At 38.6% G+C, this 17,514-nt stretch overlaps 1 protein-coding gene and 2 long non-coding RNA genes across 3 annotated transcripts; 1 reads left to right on the forward strand and 2 right to left on the reverse strand.

Moving 5' to 3' along the window:
- The first annotated feature begins 3,049 nt into the window (after positions 1-3,049).
- On the forward strand, positions 3,050-11,839 carry LOC146146577 (uncharacterized). Its single transcript, XM_083386883.1, has 8 exons — positions 3,050-3,158; positions 3,945-4,055; positions 5,596-5,880; positions 6,544-6,657; positions 7,585-7,737; positions 8,120-8,363; positions 9,579-9,796; positions 11,339-11,839. The coding sequence occupies exons 3-8, from the start codon at positions 5,718-5,720 to the stop codon at positions 11,473-11,475; spliced, it is 1,029 nt and encodes a 342-aa protein (XP_083243009.1). The 5' UTR covers positions 3,050-3,158; positions 3,945-4,055; positions 5,596-5,717; the 3' UTR covers positions 11,476-11,839.
- A 638-nt stretch (positions 11,840-12,477) lies between these two features.
- LOC146146578 (uncharacterized) lies at positions 12,478-13,580 on the reverse strand. Its single transcript, XR_014494776.1, has 3 exons — positions 13,433-13,580; positions 12,714-12,833; positions 12,478-12,642 (listed from the first exon to the last, which is right to left on the reverse strand). It is a non-coding gene; the product is annotated as an uncharacterized LOC146146578 (long non-coding RNA).
- A 2,395-nt stretch (positions 13,581-15,975) lies between these two features.
- Positions 15,976-17,093, reverse strand: LOC146146579 (uncharacterized). The gene is made up of 3 exons (XR_014494775.1): positions 16,937-17,093; positions 16,212-16,331; positions 15,976-16,139 (listed from the first exon to the last, which is right to left on the reverse strand). It is a non-coding gene; the product is annotated as an uncharacterized LOC146146579 (long non-coding RNA).
- Positions 17,094-17,514: the final 421 nt, after the last annotated feature.

Consider the following 17,514-nt stretch of genomic DNA (forward strand, 5'->3'; position numbering starts at 1 on the left):
CTTCGATACGAGCTTGTATCATCTTCAGTTAATGTGATAAGATTATGTCGATCGGCCTTTTTGGGCTTCACAAATTATTAATTATTATCACATTACAGATCCTTGCACCCAAATAATCGCAATATTTTGCATCTTTTTAAAGCAGCTATTGCCAAATCGTCTGCAAAAAAACTGTCATTTTTAACAAATATTCTATAATATGAATATTTGTTATAAAAATTAACTTGAACTTGGACATTATTTGCTATATATTGAAAATGACTTGACTTAGACTTTGTTATTTATTACAAATTGCTGAACTTGAATTTGCAAACGACTCCACCGAGACTAAGTCGACTTGAAGGTCACGTTTGCAACACTGATAAAATTCCAATTTGAGGCCAACGCTGTAACCTTGCCTCACGTGAGACCGCAACTCTGCAGTAAAGTATCGGCTTGTCAGTTTTAAACAACCTATGTTTCGCACACAGGCAGGAAGTACTGCAACCATTCTCCGTGTTTGCCTGTGTCCAGGTGTGAAGAACTAGAGGACGGGTTCAAGTGTCACTGCGGACAGGGCCTGTCTGGAAACATCTGCCAATTCAGTAAGTATACAAGTCGACCGTACGAGCAAGTAGAGTCCATTAAGTTAATACATTGGTTCTCCAATGGGAAGCATTGACTGAGTGACAGCAGAATATAAATTGGAAAAGCAAGGAATTCAGGTCAGACACTATAAACAAATCTTAGTCTGACCTGAATTGCTAGCTTTGCTGGGTTGTTCTGCTGTTACTGATCAAGAATTAAGGTCGACATTTATCTTGCGAGGGTCAAGGTGTTTTCCATTTTCACATATTCAGTGCAACAAACACTGGGGTGTCGATCTTTCATAACGATTTTTTTTTAAATACCTTAACGTTATAAATACAAAAACACTTGTTGATTTCTGCGTCTAATACAGCTTAAGCGCCCGAGTCGCAAAAAATGCATTTTTTTTAATTGGCAAAACTTTTAATTTAAAAGTAGACGTGACGCCTTCGGACCGGGTCCACAAAACTTTTTTCATAAGCGGTCAGATAATTGTAAAGCCTGACCATCGCGGTCCCTTTGGATTTACGGTCGAGGGCCAAGCATAATATTTTTTGTCGAACTTTGTTAACTTGATGAGCTTTAAACGCAGAAAATATAGGAAACCATGCAATAATAAATGTAGTGATCCCTAATAAATTTTGAAATAAAAAAAATTAAGCACACAACTAAAAATAAGCTCGTTTTCTAGAAATAGGGACATTAGTATTTTCTAAGACCCTGTACTCAAAACTCAGCACAAATCTTAGAGATAAGCAGGTACGGTAACCCATAACTAAACTTTCGACCATCGCCTTTCAGCCTTAATTTAATAATAATAATACAATTATACCCCAAAAAATAGCCCCCGCCTCGCATGCTAGTTGTGTCGCCACGCTTTTTACAGTTCTTCATGTGCGCCTGAAGTTAAAAGTTTGAGAAACGCAGCTCTTCTTGCCTTTTAAGTTCAGTTGAACGGGAGCTTCGAGTTGGAGAACTTCGAAGAACTTCTGGTCGCTTCCAAGTCGACCTTGAACGTGACCTTCGATCGTTGCTTGGCCTCTCCCGCCCTCAAACTGTCGGCCACGCTGCTCGACAATCCCTCTCACAAAGTAACTGTCCTCAACGTCACAATGCACGGATTCGTGGCAGAAATAACGAGGCGTGACGTCAACGAGAGCTATGACGTCAATGCAATGCGAGCTATGAAGGCGTGAATAGAACGATCGCCTGGTCTGGAATATACGGTAAGCAAAGTTACATTTTGCATTAAACTTGGTGGACACATGTTGTAGTTGTCTAATTTCAATCCATTATCAGAAAATGGTCTAAAGTGCTAAATTCAGCAAAGGTCCTTCTAAAACAAGTAAAACTGTTTAAGACACTTACTAACGTCACTATATCGGTAAGCAAAAATCATTTTGTTTAGCAATAAACTTGGTGGTTTATGTCGTGTCTGTCCAGTTTCAATCCAATTTCAGAAAATGGTGTCCATGGCTAAATTCAGCAAAGGTCTTTCTTAAAACAAGTAAAACTATTTAAAAACCTAAATAAAACACCGAATCAGACCTTTGTTAGCATCACTAGTCGGTAAGCATAGCCCTTTTGCATTTTGTTTTTGCTTTAAACTACGTAGATATTTGTTTTAACTGACTAATTTTAATCCAATATCAGGAAATGGTTCTGCAAAGGTCCTCCTGAAACAAATAAAACCAAAATCAAACGCAGAATCAGACATCTGTTATATCAGGGCCATACAACCGGCCCAATCAAATTGTTCTATCTTGCTTCAAAACTGTTTCCTATCAATATCAGAAAAAAAGCGCTAAATTCCTAAAACAGGTGAAACAGGTGAAACTGTTTAAAACCAAAAAAATGATCAACGATTGATCATTTATTAGGAGGGCTATAAAACTTGACGTCAAGTTTGTGGTCCTATATTATATTTGATTCAAACCTAACCAATTTTGATTAAGTTTTAAAAAAATGTTCTGGAAACTATAAGCTTATTTTAAAACAGGTAAAAATGGTCAGAAAAAAATCAACATCAAAAACTTGTAGAAAATATCAAGTAAATACTATCAAAAGCATATTGATAAAGTAGTATTTATGAATCTTTAAGAAATACAAAAGCTAAGCTGTTTAGTGTCGGTTCTGTAAATCGTCTTTAAGTACCACGGTCCTTTAAGAACAGAAGCGACCAACTGATTCATTATAGGGGCAAAACTTTTTTTCTCGCAAAAACTTTTGAATGTTTTAATGTGAGTAAAATGAATAAAATAATTACGATGCCTAAGTTAATAAAATTCATGTTTTTCTTGAAATCGTATATTTCCGGTACAGAACAACTTGCACAACGAAATTATACCTTAAAAAGATTTCAGTTTTGCTTGTTTCAGGATAATATTGACTTTATTTGGTCTGAGTGTGGATTGCGATAAATCTTTTTCCAAATATCGGTTAAAAATTAGGCTAAAGTCGTTTTTTTATCTGTCCAGATGCAAGAACCGTAAACACTCGCGTGTGCGGTTGGAACGGAGAATGTTCCAACACATTGGAAGGACACGTGTGCCAATGCAAAGCCAAATACACTGGAAAAAACTGCGAGATCGGTACTTATTCCATTCGTCGAGTTATTACTAACATAATTATGCTTACCTTTGTAAAATACACAAAGTGGGTTATTTGAACTATATACTTTAAGATATCATCAGGACTTTCATTCATTCGAATCAAGAGACTGATGATGCCGTGATTGGCGAAATATATTCCTCTTTTATAAACTAGAACCTATAGTGACTGATTTTGACTGAGACAAGAAAGTCCATACTGTTTTGACTCTACTAAGTTAATGATTACAAAATGTCTGCTATTCTTTCAATTTCCATTTTCTTTCATAAACTTTAGATCTGCTTTTAAAAACAGCCTGTATTTTCATTCCAATGCCGATAACCGATATTTTGGCCGAACAGACCGCTCGTCCGATCCGATACAAAATTACGTCATTATTGTTATGGTCAAATTGCTACGTACAAACGTTATGTTTTCGGATAATTAAAATATGGCATAAAAGATGGCTATTTTGTAAATATTCCAAAAAAAATTATTTTGCAATTGGAAAACACTGAAATGCTGAAATTAATTTGGAATCGTATCGCTACGATAACACCCAAGAATCGGACGAGTAGCGATATTATCGTTAGGGTATCGGTCTCGATCCAATGTTATCGGACATCAATAAAAAGTCTTTACGATGCAGCCATTTTCCAATCTTTGCCCTTAGCAGTTAAAATACGCTAGGGCCTATACGGGTTTCTTGTTTTGGTCGGACTTACAAAAGCTCTAACCTAAAAAAATTATTTTCTTCGGTCAGCAACAAACTTTTCATATCTATTAAGATCTCGGACACTGTTATCCCAATCCGTGTCCATACGGAACTACGTGTCACAACCAGAGATACGGGTTCAACTGCACCTGGGATGATGGATCTGACGGTTCTATTCCGGAATGTGAGTAATATTTTCCTAGATTTTGTTTAGTCTAGTCGAGCGATTCACAGTGCTGCAATGCCTTAAGTTAATGACTTGAATTAAGTGCACTTAAGTCACTGTTCGTTAATGACTTAGTCTTTTGACCAAAACGACCTGATTTGACTTGACTTAAGTCTTTTGACCAAAATGACTTGTCTTAACTTATGTTTTTTGACCAAAATGACTTGACTTAACTTAAGTCATTTGACCAAAATGACCTGATTTGACTTAACTTAATTTTTTTGACAAAAATGACTTGATTCGATTGACTTAAGTTTTTTGACCAAAATGACTTGACTTGACTTGAGTATTTCAGACCAATGACTTCGGTTGAAATTAAGTGTTTTCATCAAATACTTTTTATTAAAATTTCTAAATTTATCCTAATTATTGCACAAAAAATATTGCTAACTGATGTGTTTGTTTACTTTTTAGTTGAGGCATTGCTCTTTTTCGGACGAGGTTAACCATTTTAACAGTTAATGTTTTATTTTTATGCAATAACTTCATATATAATGCAAAATTTTAGTTTCATATAAAAAACACAACAGGTTTAGGCCTACAACAACAGTATGTCAACATAAAAAATCCTTGTGTGATACTTTTGAGATGACAAATTATGTAGGCAGTCATATTGTCGTGGTGCGTTTTGCGGTTTTATCATTCTTGTTTCAAGGAGCGACAACGTAATAAAAAACGCCTGAAATTCTGTTTCGGCCGACGCATTAAGCTCAACGAACAGTTGATAATTTTCGCTCCTGGCAATAAACACGAAAAACTATCGCCTGCCTTACGAATTTACAATATAAAATGGTTCTTTTTGTCGTATATAATGCGGGATTTTAGTTTAAGTAAACAACAACCACAACATTAGTATTTCAGCTCTTAAACCTTTGCGCGAAGCATGTCGGTGACGAATGGTGGAATAAAGCAATGTTGTAATGACTTAAGTCAATGCCAAGTGAACAAGTCACTGTTTTCAAATGACTTGACACAAGTTTTTTGGGAAAAATGAGTTGACTTGACTTAAACTTTGGTGAAATGACGTATTGTCATCAGGCATTTTTTTATAAATTTTAGTTATTTATCCCAATTTTTGCACATAAAACAATTTGCTTGCTGTAGGTTGCGTTTTTGGTATTTTTTAGTTCAGTTATTGCTCATATTCGGACGGGAACGTTTATTTTTATGACAAGGACTTGACTTGGAATTGAGTTGTTGGAATTATGACCTGACTTGGACTTCACTTGCTAATTATTGAAAAAGACTTGGACTTTATTTTGCAAATGACTTAACTGTGACTCAAGTCATTCCAAAATGACTTGACTGGGACTTAAGTCATTTCAAAATGACTTGACTGGGACTTTAGTCATTTCAAAATTACTTGTTACAACACTGGAATGCAGTCATTGTTTTGTTCCTGTTTCAAAGAGCGACAACGTAATAAAAAACGCGTGGCATTCGGTTTCGCCCAACGCATAAACTAAACGTACACAAATTTTTGCTGCTTGTTAATTAGACAAGGCAAGAGGCTCAACGAATGTGGTCTTCCACAAAGACTACAGACAGCATTCGGACAACTTCTGGCGGCGAAACGTCAACCGAATATTCGACCGATGCTTTCAACAAAGCCCGGTAAGGATGGAAGGCGTTGTACGCGGACTCGGAAACTACCCGGGCGACTTTGAGGTCGAATTCGTCGAGTTAAACAAGCACTTTTATCGCGCCAGGATTTGGCGAAAGCGAGGGAGGAAAAATGCTCCGCCCAGAATGAAAATGGTGGTCGACTGGGTGGCCTGGTTTCGTAAGTATAGCAATATGTGTTTTCAATCACGTTTGCGCCTTGCTTCTTTACAGAGTCCAAATAAGCACAGTTTGTAACTTAAGTTGTATTCAGTCGAAATCAGTAAAATGGAATGGTAACGTAGTAGTAAGTGAACAGCCTTTTATAGGCTCACGAAGTAATTGCAAACACACCAATTACATTCCTGCAGTAGGCACAAATCAAGCGCGTACACACAAACAACGCATAGCAATTAAAATAACACAAGAATGCCTCGAGCCGCGTGCTCGGGAATAGCGCGGCCATTGAAATAACACAAGAATGCCTCGAGCCGCGTGCTCGGGAATTGCGTTCCACAACAATATGTATGCTTACTATAAGTATGGGAGTTAAGAAGGAATGTAATTAAATGCCAATTTATTGTTCAACCGCAAGTATCTCACTAATGCACGCTTGAATAAATAAAGTGTCTTGAAATATGTTCTGCTGTTTTTTGTCCTAAACCTATTTTTTACAGTTTTTTTTTATAAAAAAATTATTGGGCCACAGAATGCTTGCGCAACGAAAATGGGCCACAAAATAAACAAGGTTGAGGACCACGTCTGGTCTATAGTTGTTATTTCTAAAGTTGGGCAAGCCACATTTTCTTGTCACTTATCTCTCCGCCTTTTATGCACTTTACAGGAAACTCGGAGAGTTTCAGCAACGATTGCCACAACAACGCAACCTGCATCAACAGACGGGGTCATCACAAGTGCATTTGTAAGCCCGGATTCACCGGACAAAACTGCTCCGTCGGTAATCAGATATTGTCTTCTAAAAAGATTACCTTTATTTGGATAAAGCATTGCACAAAATCGAAGAAAATGAAAAACAAATAACGAAAATTTTTAATTTAGGTGTAGTTAAAGTTTAAAAAAAAAGATAGTTTTTGGGAGGCCTATACTGCATAGCAGTGTTTCTTAACCTTTTAAACTCTCGTACCGTTTGAATTTTTATAAAATTTCCTCGTACCCCCTGTCTACAATGGCCGACGGAAGTACATAAAATTGTAATAATAGGAATTAATCTCTATGGATATATAACTTTCGTGTTGAATGCATATTAAAAAAGCAGTTTTGAAAGTTCAACAATATTTACAACACACAAACAATCAGTCAACTTATTAAATGCCTTTTGTGTTGTTGATTTTAGAAAATTACGCATTCTACCCAAATATGCCTAAAGCGCATTATTTCACACTGCATGTCGTAACCCCTGCATTGGTGCTTCGTACCCCCAAGGGGAACACGTACCACTGGTTAAGAACCCCTGCTGAATAGGTTCTTCTCTCATGGATTTGGCTGCGTTTAAAGTTGTAGGCTTGAAGAAAAACCTTGTTATTTTTGCCGCAAATTTTTAAAATATTATTGAACTGTAGCAGATTGTGCTTTCTATGTGATATAAGTTGTCTGCTAAGAGTGTCGCTCAAATTAGACATTTGCGAATATTACTGAGATTGTTACAGGGATTATTTTTTTTAATTTAATTTAAACAGTTCGTAAAAGACAACATTAGCACAGCATAGTTGGCATATTCAAATGTCAGAAAACTCGGATAGGATCCGTGAACTGAAATTAGCCGGCAAATGTTTGCCGCGCTGCCCGCAAACAAGTCATCTTACCTCAGGCGGGGTTCGAACCCGGGCCTGAGAAACGTTGGTCTGACAACGCTGTAAATTACCAGACTTTCTGGCCTGCCAAAGTGCTCCTTGCAAGAACGGCGGAACCTGCCTGGACAATCCAGATGGTGGACATCACTGCGTTTGCGCCAACGGATTTCATGGAGAGTTCTGTAGAGACGTCACTATGGAGAAGTTGGCCAACGAAACCGGACAAGGTGATCACTGTATATATGTTGTGTTAAGGTTAATTTCTGACTTCTTGACCCTATTTTTGCGCTTTATGTCAACATTCAACTGTTTTCTTTTCATGAGACTCAGAATTTGTTTTTCAGTTTTTTCTTGTCAAGTTTCAATAGTATGATAGTGATGATTGGACATGTTGTTTTTACAGTTCGCGAAAAAAGCAGACTCATTTATATTCACAGCTCAACCCAAAGATTTTCATCGCCAACAGATTTAGAAGTTTTCTAGTTATCATTTATAAGTGATATTTTACACACAACATGAAAAACAGATTTCATTACTCGAGAAAATCATGCAACTAAAGGCAGATTCATTAATATTCACAACTTAACCACGCTTTTTCATCCCCAACAGTTTTAGAAGTGGGAAGTTACCCGGTCGGTGCGAACGACGTCTTCTGCAGGCAAGACAAGTTGCTGGACGTGGTGTACGAGCGCTGCTACGCGGCCCAGGCCAGCAGAGTCCAAGCTACGGTGCTGGGCTCGCCCCTCTGGCCCGACACCTTCTCCGTCCAGGTCTTGGCCATTTACTCTTGGGGCTTCCTGGTCTCGGTACGCCGGAATGGTGACGTCACAAGCTGGGGTCAGGCCGGGGTTGAGTTGGAGTGGAAAGCAGTGTTCGGTGAGGGTGTTTTCTTGTGTACGCTGAGGGTGTTTTCTTGTGTACGGTTAGGGTGTTTTTGGGGGGGAGTTTACGACAATTTTTTCAGAGATGGCGTCACAAACTTATATCTGTGACGTCACAAACTTATATCTAAATCTGACGTCATGAAAAGTAACCTTATGAACACCACGCAGTTCGGTGATTTCCTCAAGTTTAAGATTGGACAAGTGTTACTTCGAATAGAAAAGGTATTAAGATATATGAACGCTTTTAAGTCGTTAAGTTGCCCAAACTTTTATTGATGTTGTTGCGCAAGGACGTACGGCACCTTTAAAACGATTTCATCAAATTGGGCTACGTCATTCTAGCAACATAACATGATTCAAGCGAAAATGTTTTATATCTAGTTAATTAAATAAAGCAAAAAATACATTTTGGGATCGGCACTAGCCCCACTGTTAGGCCTCTAGTAGGATCGCAAATTGCTATAAACCAGGGCTGCGGAGTCGGAATCGGGACTCGGGAGTCGACGGAGTTGGTTTGTTTTGCTGGAGTCGGACTTGGGACTCGAGTAAGACCACGTAAAACTACCCGAGTCCCGAGTCCGACATGCGCATGCGCAGTATCTACTTTTAAAACTGTTAAGGCGGCAAAATGTAAGTAGGAGAAGTGTAATAGCAAATGGTGAAATATTTTTAAACCATGTAATACGGGTGGATCAATTATGACACCAATATGAGTGGATTACAGAAAATCCACCTTAATTTAGTTGCGTAAATGGGTAAAATACAGGCTGTAGGGTCAGGGCTGGACTCGGGACTTGACAAAATCTTACATTTGGTCGGAGTCGGGAGTCGGGACTCGGAACTCGGGACTCGGGACTCGGACTCGGGTGTATTTTTTTGGCCGCAGACTCGGGAGACTCCGCAGCCCTGCTATAAACATACTAATATCAGATCGTATCAGATGAAACTGATAAATGTGAAGCAAAATCATGCGTTAAAGTAAACTATGGATGTCCAAAAAATCCAATCGGCATCACATCGGGTATCGGCTTTGATTCGATTTATCGGCCACCCATAGTTTACGCATGATTTTGCTTCACATTTGTCAGTTTCACTTGAAACAGCTATTTGCAATTCCAACATACATTGAGTACGACGCCACGTTATGACCGTTTCTCGACTCGTTCCCTTCTGGTCTTCTGCAGGCAAGACAAGTTGCTGGACGTGGTGTACGAGCGCTGCTACGCGGCCCAGGCCAGCAGAGTCCAAGCTACGGTGCTGGGCTCGCCCCTCTGGCCCGACACCTTCTCCGTCCAGGTCTTGGCCATTTACTCTTGGGGCTTCCTGGTCTCGGTACGCCGGAATGGTGACGTCACAAGCTGGGGTCAGGCCGGGGTTGAGTTGGAGTGGAAAGCAGTGTTCGGTGAGGGTGTTTTCTTGTGTACGCTGAGGGTGTTTTCTTGTGTACGGTTAGGGTGTTTTTGGGGGGGAGTTTACGACAATTTTTTCAGAGATGGCGTCACAAACTTATATCTGTGACGTCACAAACTTATATCTAAATCTGACGTCATGAAAAGTAACCTTATGAACACCACGCAGTTCGGTGATTTCCTCAAGTTTAAGATTGGACAAGTGTTACTTCGAATAGAAAAGGTATTAAGATATATGAACGCTTTTAAGTCGTTAAGTTGCCCAAACTTTTATTGATGTTGTTGCGCAAGGACGTACGGCACCTTTAAAACGATTTCATCAAATTGGGCTACGTCATTCTAGCAACATAACATGATTCAAGCGAAAATGTTTTATATCTAGTTAATTAAATAAAGCAAAAAATACATTTTGGGATCGGCACTAGCCCCACTGTTAGGCCTCTAGTAGGATCGCAAATTGCTATAAACCAGGGCTGCGGAGTCGGAATCGGGACTCGGGAGTCGACGGAGTTGGTTTGTTTTGCTGGAGTCGGACTTGGGACTCGAGTAAGACCACGTAAAACTACCCGAGTCCCGAGTCCGACATGCGCATGCGCAGTATCTACTTTTAAAACTGTTAAGGCGGCAAAATGTAAGTAGGAGAAGTGTAATAGCAAATGGTGAAATATTTTTAAACCATGTAATACGGGTGGATCAATTATGACACCAATATGAGTGGATTACAGAAAATCCACCTTAATTTAGTTGCGTAAATGGGTAAAATACAGGCTGTAGGGTCAGGGCTGGACTCGGGACTTGACAAAATCTTACATTTGGTCGGAGTCGGGAGTCGGGACTCGGAACTCGGGACTCGGGACTCGGACTCGGGTGTATTTTTTTGGCCGCAGACTCGGGAGACTCCGCAGCCCTGCTATAAACATACTAATATCAGATCGTATCAGATGAAACTGATAAATGTGAAGCAAAATCATGCGTTAAAGTAAACTATGGATGTCCAAAAAATCCAATCGGCATCACATCGGGTATCGGCTTTGATTCGATTTATCGGCCACCCATAGTTTACGCATGATTTTGCTTCACATTTGTCAGTTTCACTTGAAACAGCTATTTGCAATTCCAACATACATTGAGTACGACGCCACGTTATGACCGTTTCTCGACTCGTTCCCTTCTGAGCCTGCATAGCTCAGTTGGTAGAGCGACGGTCCCGGCTTGACCGGAGTTGTGGAGTTCGAAACTCACTGCAGGCTAGTTGTTTTTCTTGCCCTGCTTACATCATGTGAGTCTGCAATGGCTTTCGGTGTCTCCATAGTTTAACGCATAATTTTGCTTCACATTTGCCAGTTTCACTTGAAACAGCTATTTGCAATTCCAACGTACAATAAGTACGACGCCACGTTATGACCAAGTTTTTTATTCTACGTATAAAACTTTAAGCCATCTCAATTCTCAAGCCAAATATCTTGGATCGTAATCTGGAAAAGTTTAATTTTGAGGCGTTTGCTTTAACATTTATTGTGGTATTTTTTGTGTAGATTCCACGATAATCAACAGGAGCGTTTGCCAGAACGGGGGAGAATGCCACAACCACAGGAACGGGCAGCGATGCCAGTGCCAAAGCGGTTTTACAGGAACACATTGTGAAACCCGTCAACAACCCTTGCAGAAGTAACTCTGCTAATAAGATGACAAACAAAAATCGTGAATCACCCCTTAACAAAAATTTTAAAATCATTTTCATTCATTAGTTAAAGTCCAACAATTGCGTTGTTCTAAGTCTAGTTATTCATATAGAATGTGAATTAAACATCTACATCACTACCTCAACGCAATTTCGTACGTAAATCATCCAGTGATTCGATTAGGTGCCCGCTACCATTGCTGATAAAGGTAATATATTCACACTTCCGTTTTTTTCCCGAAATATAGCAACGCGATTGGCGTTGGTCAATTTAGCCTATTCGAGGGACAACGGCTTGATGAAAGAGTAGAACTTGTGTATTTGTACGTTTCAGTCACCAAAAATACGGGCTGTTAACCCCCTTCAATTGAGGTTCTATGTACGAACAGCATGCAGAAGGCAACAGTGCTATGTTTGTTTCTCGACTCGCGCCCTTCTGAGCCTGTATATCTCAGTTAGTAAAGCGACGGTTCCGGTATGTTCGATGTCCTGGGTTCAAATCTCACGGTAGGCTAGTTGCTGTCCTTGCTTGCCCTATATTTCTGTTTGCTTGGCCTTGCTTGCCCTATATATTTCGGTAGGCCGGGGTTCTTAAATGGGGTCCATGGACCCCTTGGGGGTCCGTGAACTAGTTTGAGGGGGTCCATGAAGGCCTAATTGAAGAACTAGTGTATACTTAAAGTAATTAATTTTTCAAAGAGAACACTTTAATTAAAATTAAACGGTTTTACACTGAATGCATAGTTAGACTCCATTTAACTTTCACATTTTTCGGACCGAAATAAACAGAGTTATGAAGTCTATTTGTATTGTGACGTCATATTATGACATCATTTTGGAGCATTTCTCGCCTACCGGGGTCCGTGCAAACCAACAAAAAAAATTTAGGGGTCCGCGGTAAAAAAGTTTAAGAACCCCTGCTGTAGGCTAACTGCTAACTGATTGCGGTAAACCGTTAATACTAACGTTAACAAGACGCGGAAGACGGTTATCCTTGTTTGTCACATTATGAATGCATTTATTTGGGTTAAACAAATTAAATACGATTAGTAAGCACTTCCGTATAAAAGCAACAGGGCGAAGATTAATATTACACGAGCAGCATTATATGTACAATAAGCAATCAGAGTGATTTCCATCTTCATCTTTTTGTGCCTTCTGTAGAAATACATTGTCGATAAAATGCAATATCAAAGTTTATTTCTATTTACCAGGTAAAACAAACTTACACTATAGGCCATATCGGTCTTTAGCCGACTGAAACAGCGGCAAGCACTTACTGACGACCTTCCAGTCCATGTTAAAGATGGCTGAAAAACACCCAGTGATGCTAGATGTTTTCAATCCCGCTGTAAATAAACGCAATTGAAGTGATCTTAAGCTGTTATATTTCGGCGTATTGTGAAAAGAAAAAGTCTAATATGAATAAGAACCTGGGTTTAGCGAAGTTTTTGCAATGGCAGCTTTATTCTACACGTAATTTGAACTATTCTATAAATGATTTTAACCAATGACGGATATTGCAAGCGAGTGCAAATTAAGTTACAAGTTTATCCACGAGTGTGTCTATGATATATGGCTCGTACGTACATCTTTTGAAGCAAAACCTCGGCAATTTGAATTAATTACAATTCACTTTGAATTGAATTAAGTTAAGCTGCTGTTTTCAAATGACTTAATATGACTTTCATCTTTTGGACAAAAAACTTGACTTTGACTATAGTGATTCAGTCAAATCACTTCGTTGAAATGAGCTGTTTTCTCTTACTTAATTGCCCAATTCTATGACTAGACTTGACTTGGGCAACTGATGACTTTTATTTGGGCTTGACTTGTTATATTTTGCAAAACTTGACTAGGAATTAAAGTTATTTGACTTTTTCAATAGTTTTGTTTACATGAATGCTATACAAATCAAAAGATCAAACACAAAATAATTTCAACTTACCAACGCTAGTGACCACCAAAGAGACAACCATCAATATCAGGAAAAAGTAGACTTTGCTGTTCATTTTATCTGTGTGAAATGCTCCCTTGAACTTACAGAATAGTCTTTCAAACTGCTACACCAGCCACGTTACCTCCGTTGGCGCAAAATGATGATGTGTAACTGTAACGCTAGCGTGTTTCAGTGCCTCATCGTGACGTAGGCGCAGGGAAACTATTGCCAGGCGAATGGGACTTTCCCTCACACTTGACTGTGTTGCAATAGCAAGGCTAGATTCAGTTCCCTTTCAGACAAACGCAGAAAAAATGGTTTCAACAGGAATGCGTTTTCTCTAAAAAAAAACTGATAGCTCATGAAATTAGCCGCTCCGTTTTATTCAAGTCAGCAGTTGAGATTCAGCACATGCAGGACAATTACAGTAAAGTAACAGTGCGTGGTCTATCGCAGCCACAATGTGACTAAATATTTCTCGCCTCACAGTGGAATATGCAATCATATTTGGGCCGTCATTGCAGTAGCATATACTATACATTAATTCATATACATAGGCGTCAGGTTTTTGAAACGTCACTGTCTAGAAAAAAATTGCGGTATTTTTGCATAACTGTGGCGCAATTCGTTCGAATGATTTTAAATTAAACAACAAAAAGAATTAAACAAAAGGTTGTGGACTAAATAAATGTGTTGATAGGCGAAAAATGCATCCAATTATAGTAGTAATATAGAGTTGAGTATCTTCTTAAGGGTTAGTGCATATGGTATTATAAAATCAAGTCGTTTTGCATGATTGGTACTTTAATCGTTGCGCATATATTGCGCTTGATATTCATGTAAGACTAAAAAAGACCTAGAAATGTTGCACTAATATTGATCTGTGAAAAAGGGTCAATCCAGTCTTACCGCGCAAAGTAAAAAATAAATTGTGTTTATTTGATCATAATTGAAAAAAAATAGTCGATTTAAAAATACGTGGCGCATATAGGCAGAACACCGAAAAGCACAAACTGCTCGAAATAACGACATTTACTCTAATCAGTCTAATTGGACAGAAGTTTTACTTTGTAGAGTTTATGGGTCACACGGCACAGCTTATTGCACACGCCTCTGTGCTGAATTGAGCTCTTTTGGAGCTGAATAGAGGTCCTTAAAACTGACAAAACAAATGGTTAGTGCGCCCACTTAGTGCGACAATGACGTGACTTAGGGCAATTAAGGGGGGTTGAACGAAAGTGTTTTCATTAAGTATTTATTTCCTAAATTGGTTTATTTAACTTAAATTTTGTATAATATAAAACAATTAGCTTTGCAACATGTTGTGTCAATGTTGAAAAAATACTTAACTTGGACTTAAGTCCTTTTAAAATGACTTGTTTACAACACTGACTGTTCCAGCATCATTAAAAAAAACCTAATAAAAACCGTTTATACCGCGGCACACCGGTTACCGACCGCTGCTCAACAGTCTGGCGTAAGACAAGTACATGAAGAAGAATATCAGATCCCGACATGACGAGTAGTCTGCATGCAAGTGTTGTTTAAGCTATTCTTTGTTGTAGAGGTTGTTTTCAAACTTGTATAGAAGATAAACGAAATCAATAATAATCTAAACCCTGTTAAAATATAAAGATGACTTTGAAAGTGATGCTTCTAGCGATTGTCATCATCAGCTTGTATGGCAAATCAGGTTTGGACTGTTTTATAATGTACTGGCGCTACGGTTTTAATTTTGAAGTCTAGTTATTCATATAGAATGTGAATTAAACATCTACATCACTACCTCAACGTAATTTTATACGTAAATCTTCCAGTGATTCGATTAGGTGCCCGCTTCCATTGCTGATAAAGGTAATATATTCACACTTCCGTTTTTTCCCCCGAAATATAGCAACGCGATTGATGAAAGAGTAGAACTTGTGTATTTCTACGTTTCAGTCACCAAAAATACGGGCTGTTAACCACCTTTGATTGAGGTTTATGTACGAACAGCATGCAGCAGGCAACAGTGCTATGTTCTCGCGCCCCTCCGAGCCTGTGTAGCTCAGTTAGTAGAGCGACGGTTCCGGTATGTTAGAGCTCCTGAGTTCAAAACCCACGGTAGGCTAGTTGCTGTCCTTGCTTGCCCTATATATTTCTGTACGCCAGGGTTTTTCAAACTGGGGTCCATGGACCCCTTGAGGGTCCGTGAGCTAGTTTTAGGGGGTCCATGAACACCTAATTAAAGAACTAGTTCATACTTAAAAAGTTATTATTTTTCAAAGAAAACACTTTAATTTAAAATTAAACGGTTTTGCACTGAATGTATAGTTAGTCTCCATTTAACTTTCACATTTTTCGGACCGAAATAACAGAGTCATGAAGTCTATTTGTATTGTGACGTCATATTATGACATCATTTTGGAGCAATTCTCGCCTTCGCTGGTCCGTGCAAAGCAAAAAAAAAATTTAGGGGTCCGCGGTAAAAAAGTTTAAGAACCCCTGCTGTAGGCTAACTGCTAACTGATTACGGTAAACCGTTAATAATAACGTTAACAAGACGCGGAAGATGGTTATCCTTGTTTATGAATGCATTTATTTGGGGTAAACAAATTGAATATGATTAGTAAGCACTTCCGTATAAAAGCAACAGGGCGAAGATTAATATTACACAAGCAGCATTATATGTACAATAAGCAATCAGAGTGATTTCCATCTTCATCTTTTTGGCCTTCTGTAGAAATACAATTGTCGATAAAATGCAACATCAAAGTATATTTCTATTTACCAGGTAAAACAAACTTACATTATAGGCCATATCGGTCTTTAGCCGACTGAAACAGCGGCAAGCACTTACTGACGACCTTCCAGTCCATGTTAAAGATGGCTGAAAAACACCCAGTGATGCTAGATGTTTTCAATCCCGCTGTAAATAAACGTAATTGAAGTGATCTTAAGCTGTTATATTTCGGCGTATTGTGAAAAAAGAAAAAGTCTAATATGAATAAGAACCTGAGTTTATAGTGAGGTTTTTGCAATGGCAGCTTTATTCTACACGTAATTTGAACTATTCTATAAATGATTTTAACCAATGACGGATATTGCAAGCGAGTGCAAATTAAGTTACAAGTTTATCCACGAGTGTGTCTATGATATATGGCTCGTACGTACATCTTTTGAAGCAAAACCTCGGCAATTTGAATTAATTACAATTCACTTAGAATTGAATTAAGTTAAGCTGCTGTTTTCAAATGACTTAATATGACTTTCATCTTTTGGACAAAAAACTTGACTTTGACTATAGTAATTCAGTCAAATCACTTCGTTGAAATGAGCTGTTTTCTGTTGCTTAATTGCCCAATTCTATGACTAGACTTATCTTGGGCAACTGATGACTTTTATTTGGGCTTGACTTGTTATATTTTGCAAAGACTTGACTAGGAATTAAACTTATTTGACTTTTTTCAACAGTTTTGTTTATATGGATGCTATACAAATCAAAAGATCAAATACAAAATAATTTCAACTTACCAACGCTAGTGACCACCAACGATGCAACCATCAATATCATGAAAAAATAAACTTTGCTGTTCATCGTATCTGTGTGAAATGCTCCCTCAAACTTACAGAATAGTCTTTCAAACTGCTACACCAGCCACGTTACCTCCGTTGGCGCAAAATGATGATGTGTAACTGTAACGCTAGCTTTTGCGTGTTTCAGTGCCTCATCGTGACGTAGGGGCAGGGAAACTATTGCCAGGCGAGTGGGACTTTCCCTCACACTTGACTGTGTTGCAATCGCAAGGCTAGATTCAGTTCCATTTCAGACAAACGCAGAAAAAAAAAAATTTTTTCAACAGGCTTGCGTTTTCTCTAAAAAAAAACTGATAGCTCATGAAATTAGCCGCTCCGTTTTATTCAAGTCAGCAGTTGACATTCAGCACAATGCAGGACAATTACAGTAAAGTAACAGTGCGTTGTCTGTCGGAGCCACAATGTGACTAAATATTTCTTACTTAACGGTGGAATATGCAATCATATGTGGGCCGTCATTGCAGTAGCATATACTATACATTAATTCATATACATAGGCGTCAGGTTTTTGAAAC

The sequence above is a fragment of the Ascidiella aspersa genome, chromosome 4 (genome assembly GCF_963924565.1).
Source record: "Ascidiella aspersa chromosome 4, kaAscAspe10.2, whole genome shotgun sequence".
Lineage (NCBI taxonomy): Eukaryota > Metazoa > Chordata > Ascidiacea > Phlebobranchia > Ascidiidae > Ascidiella > Ascidiella aspersa.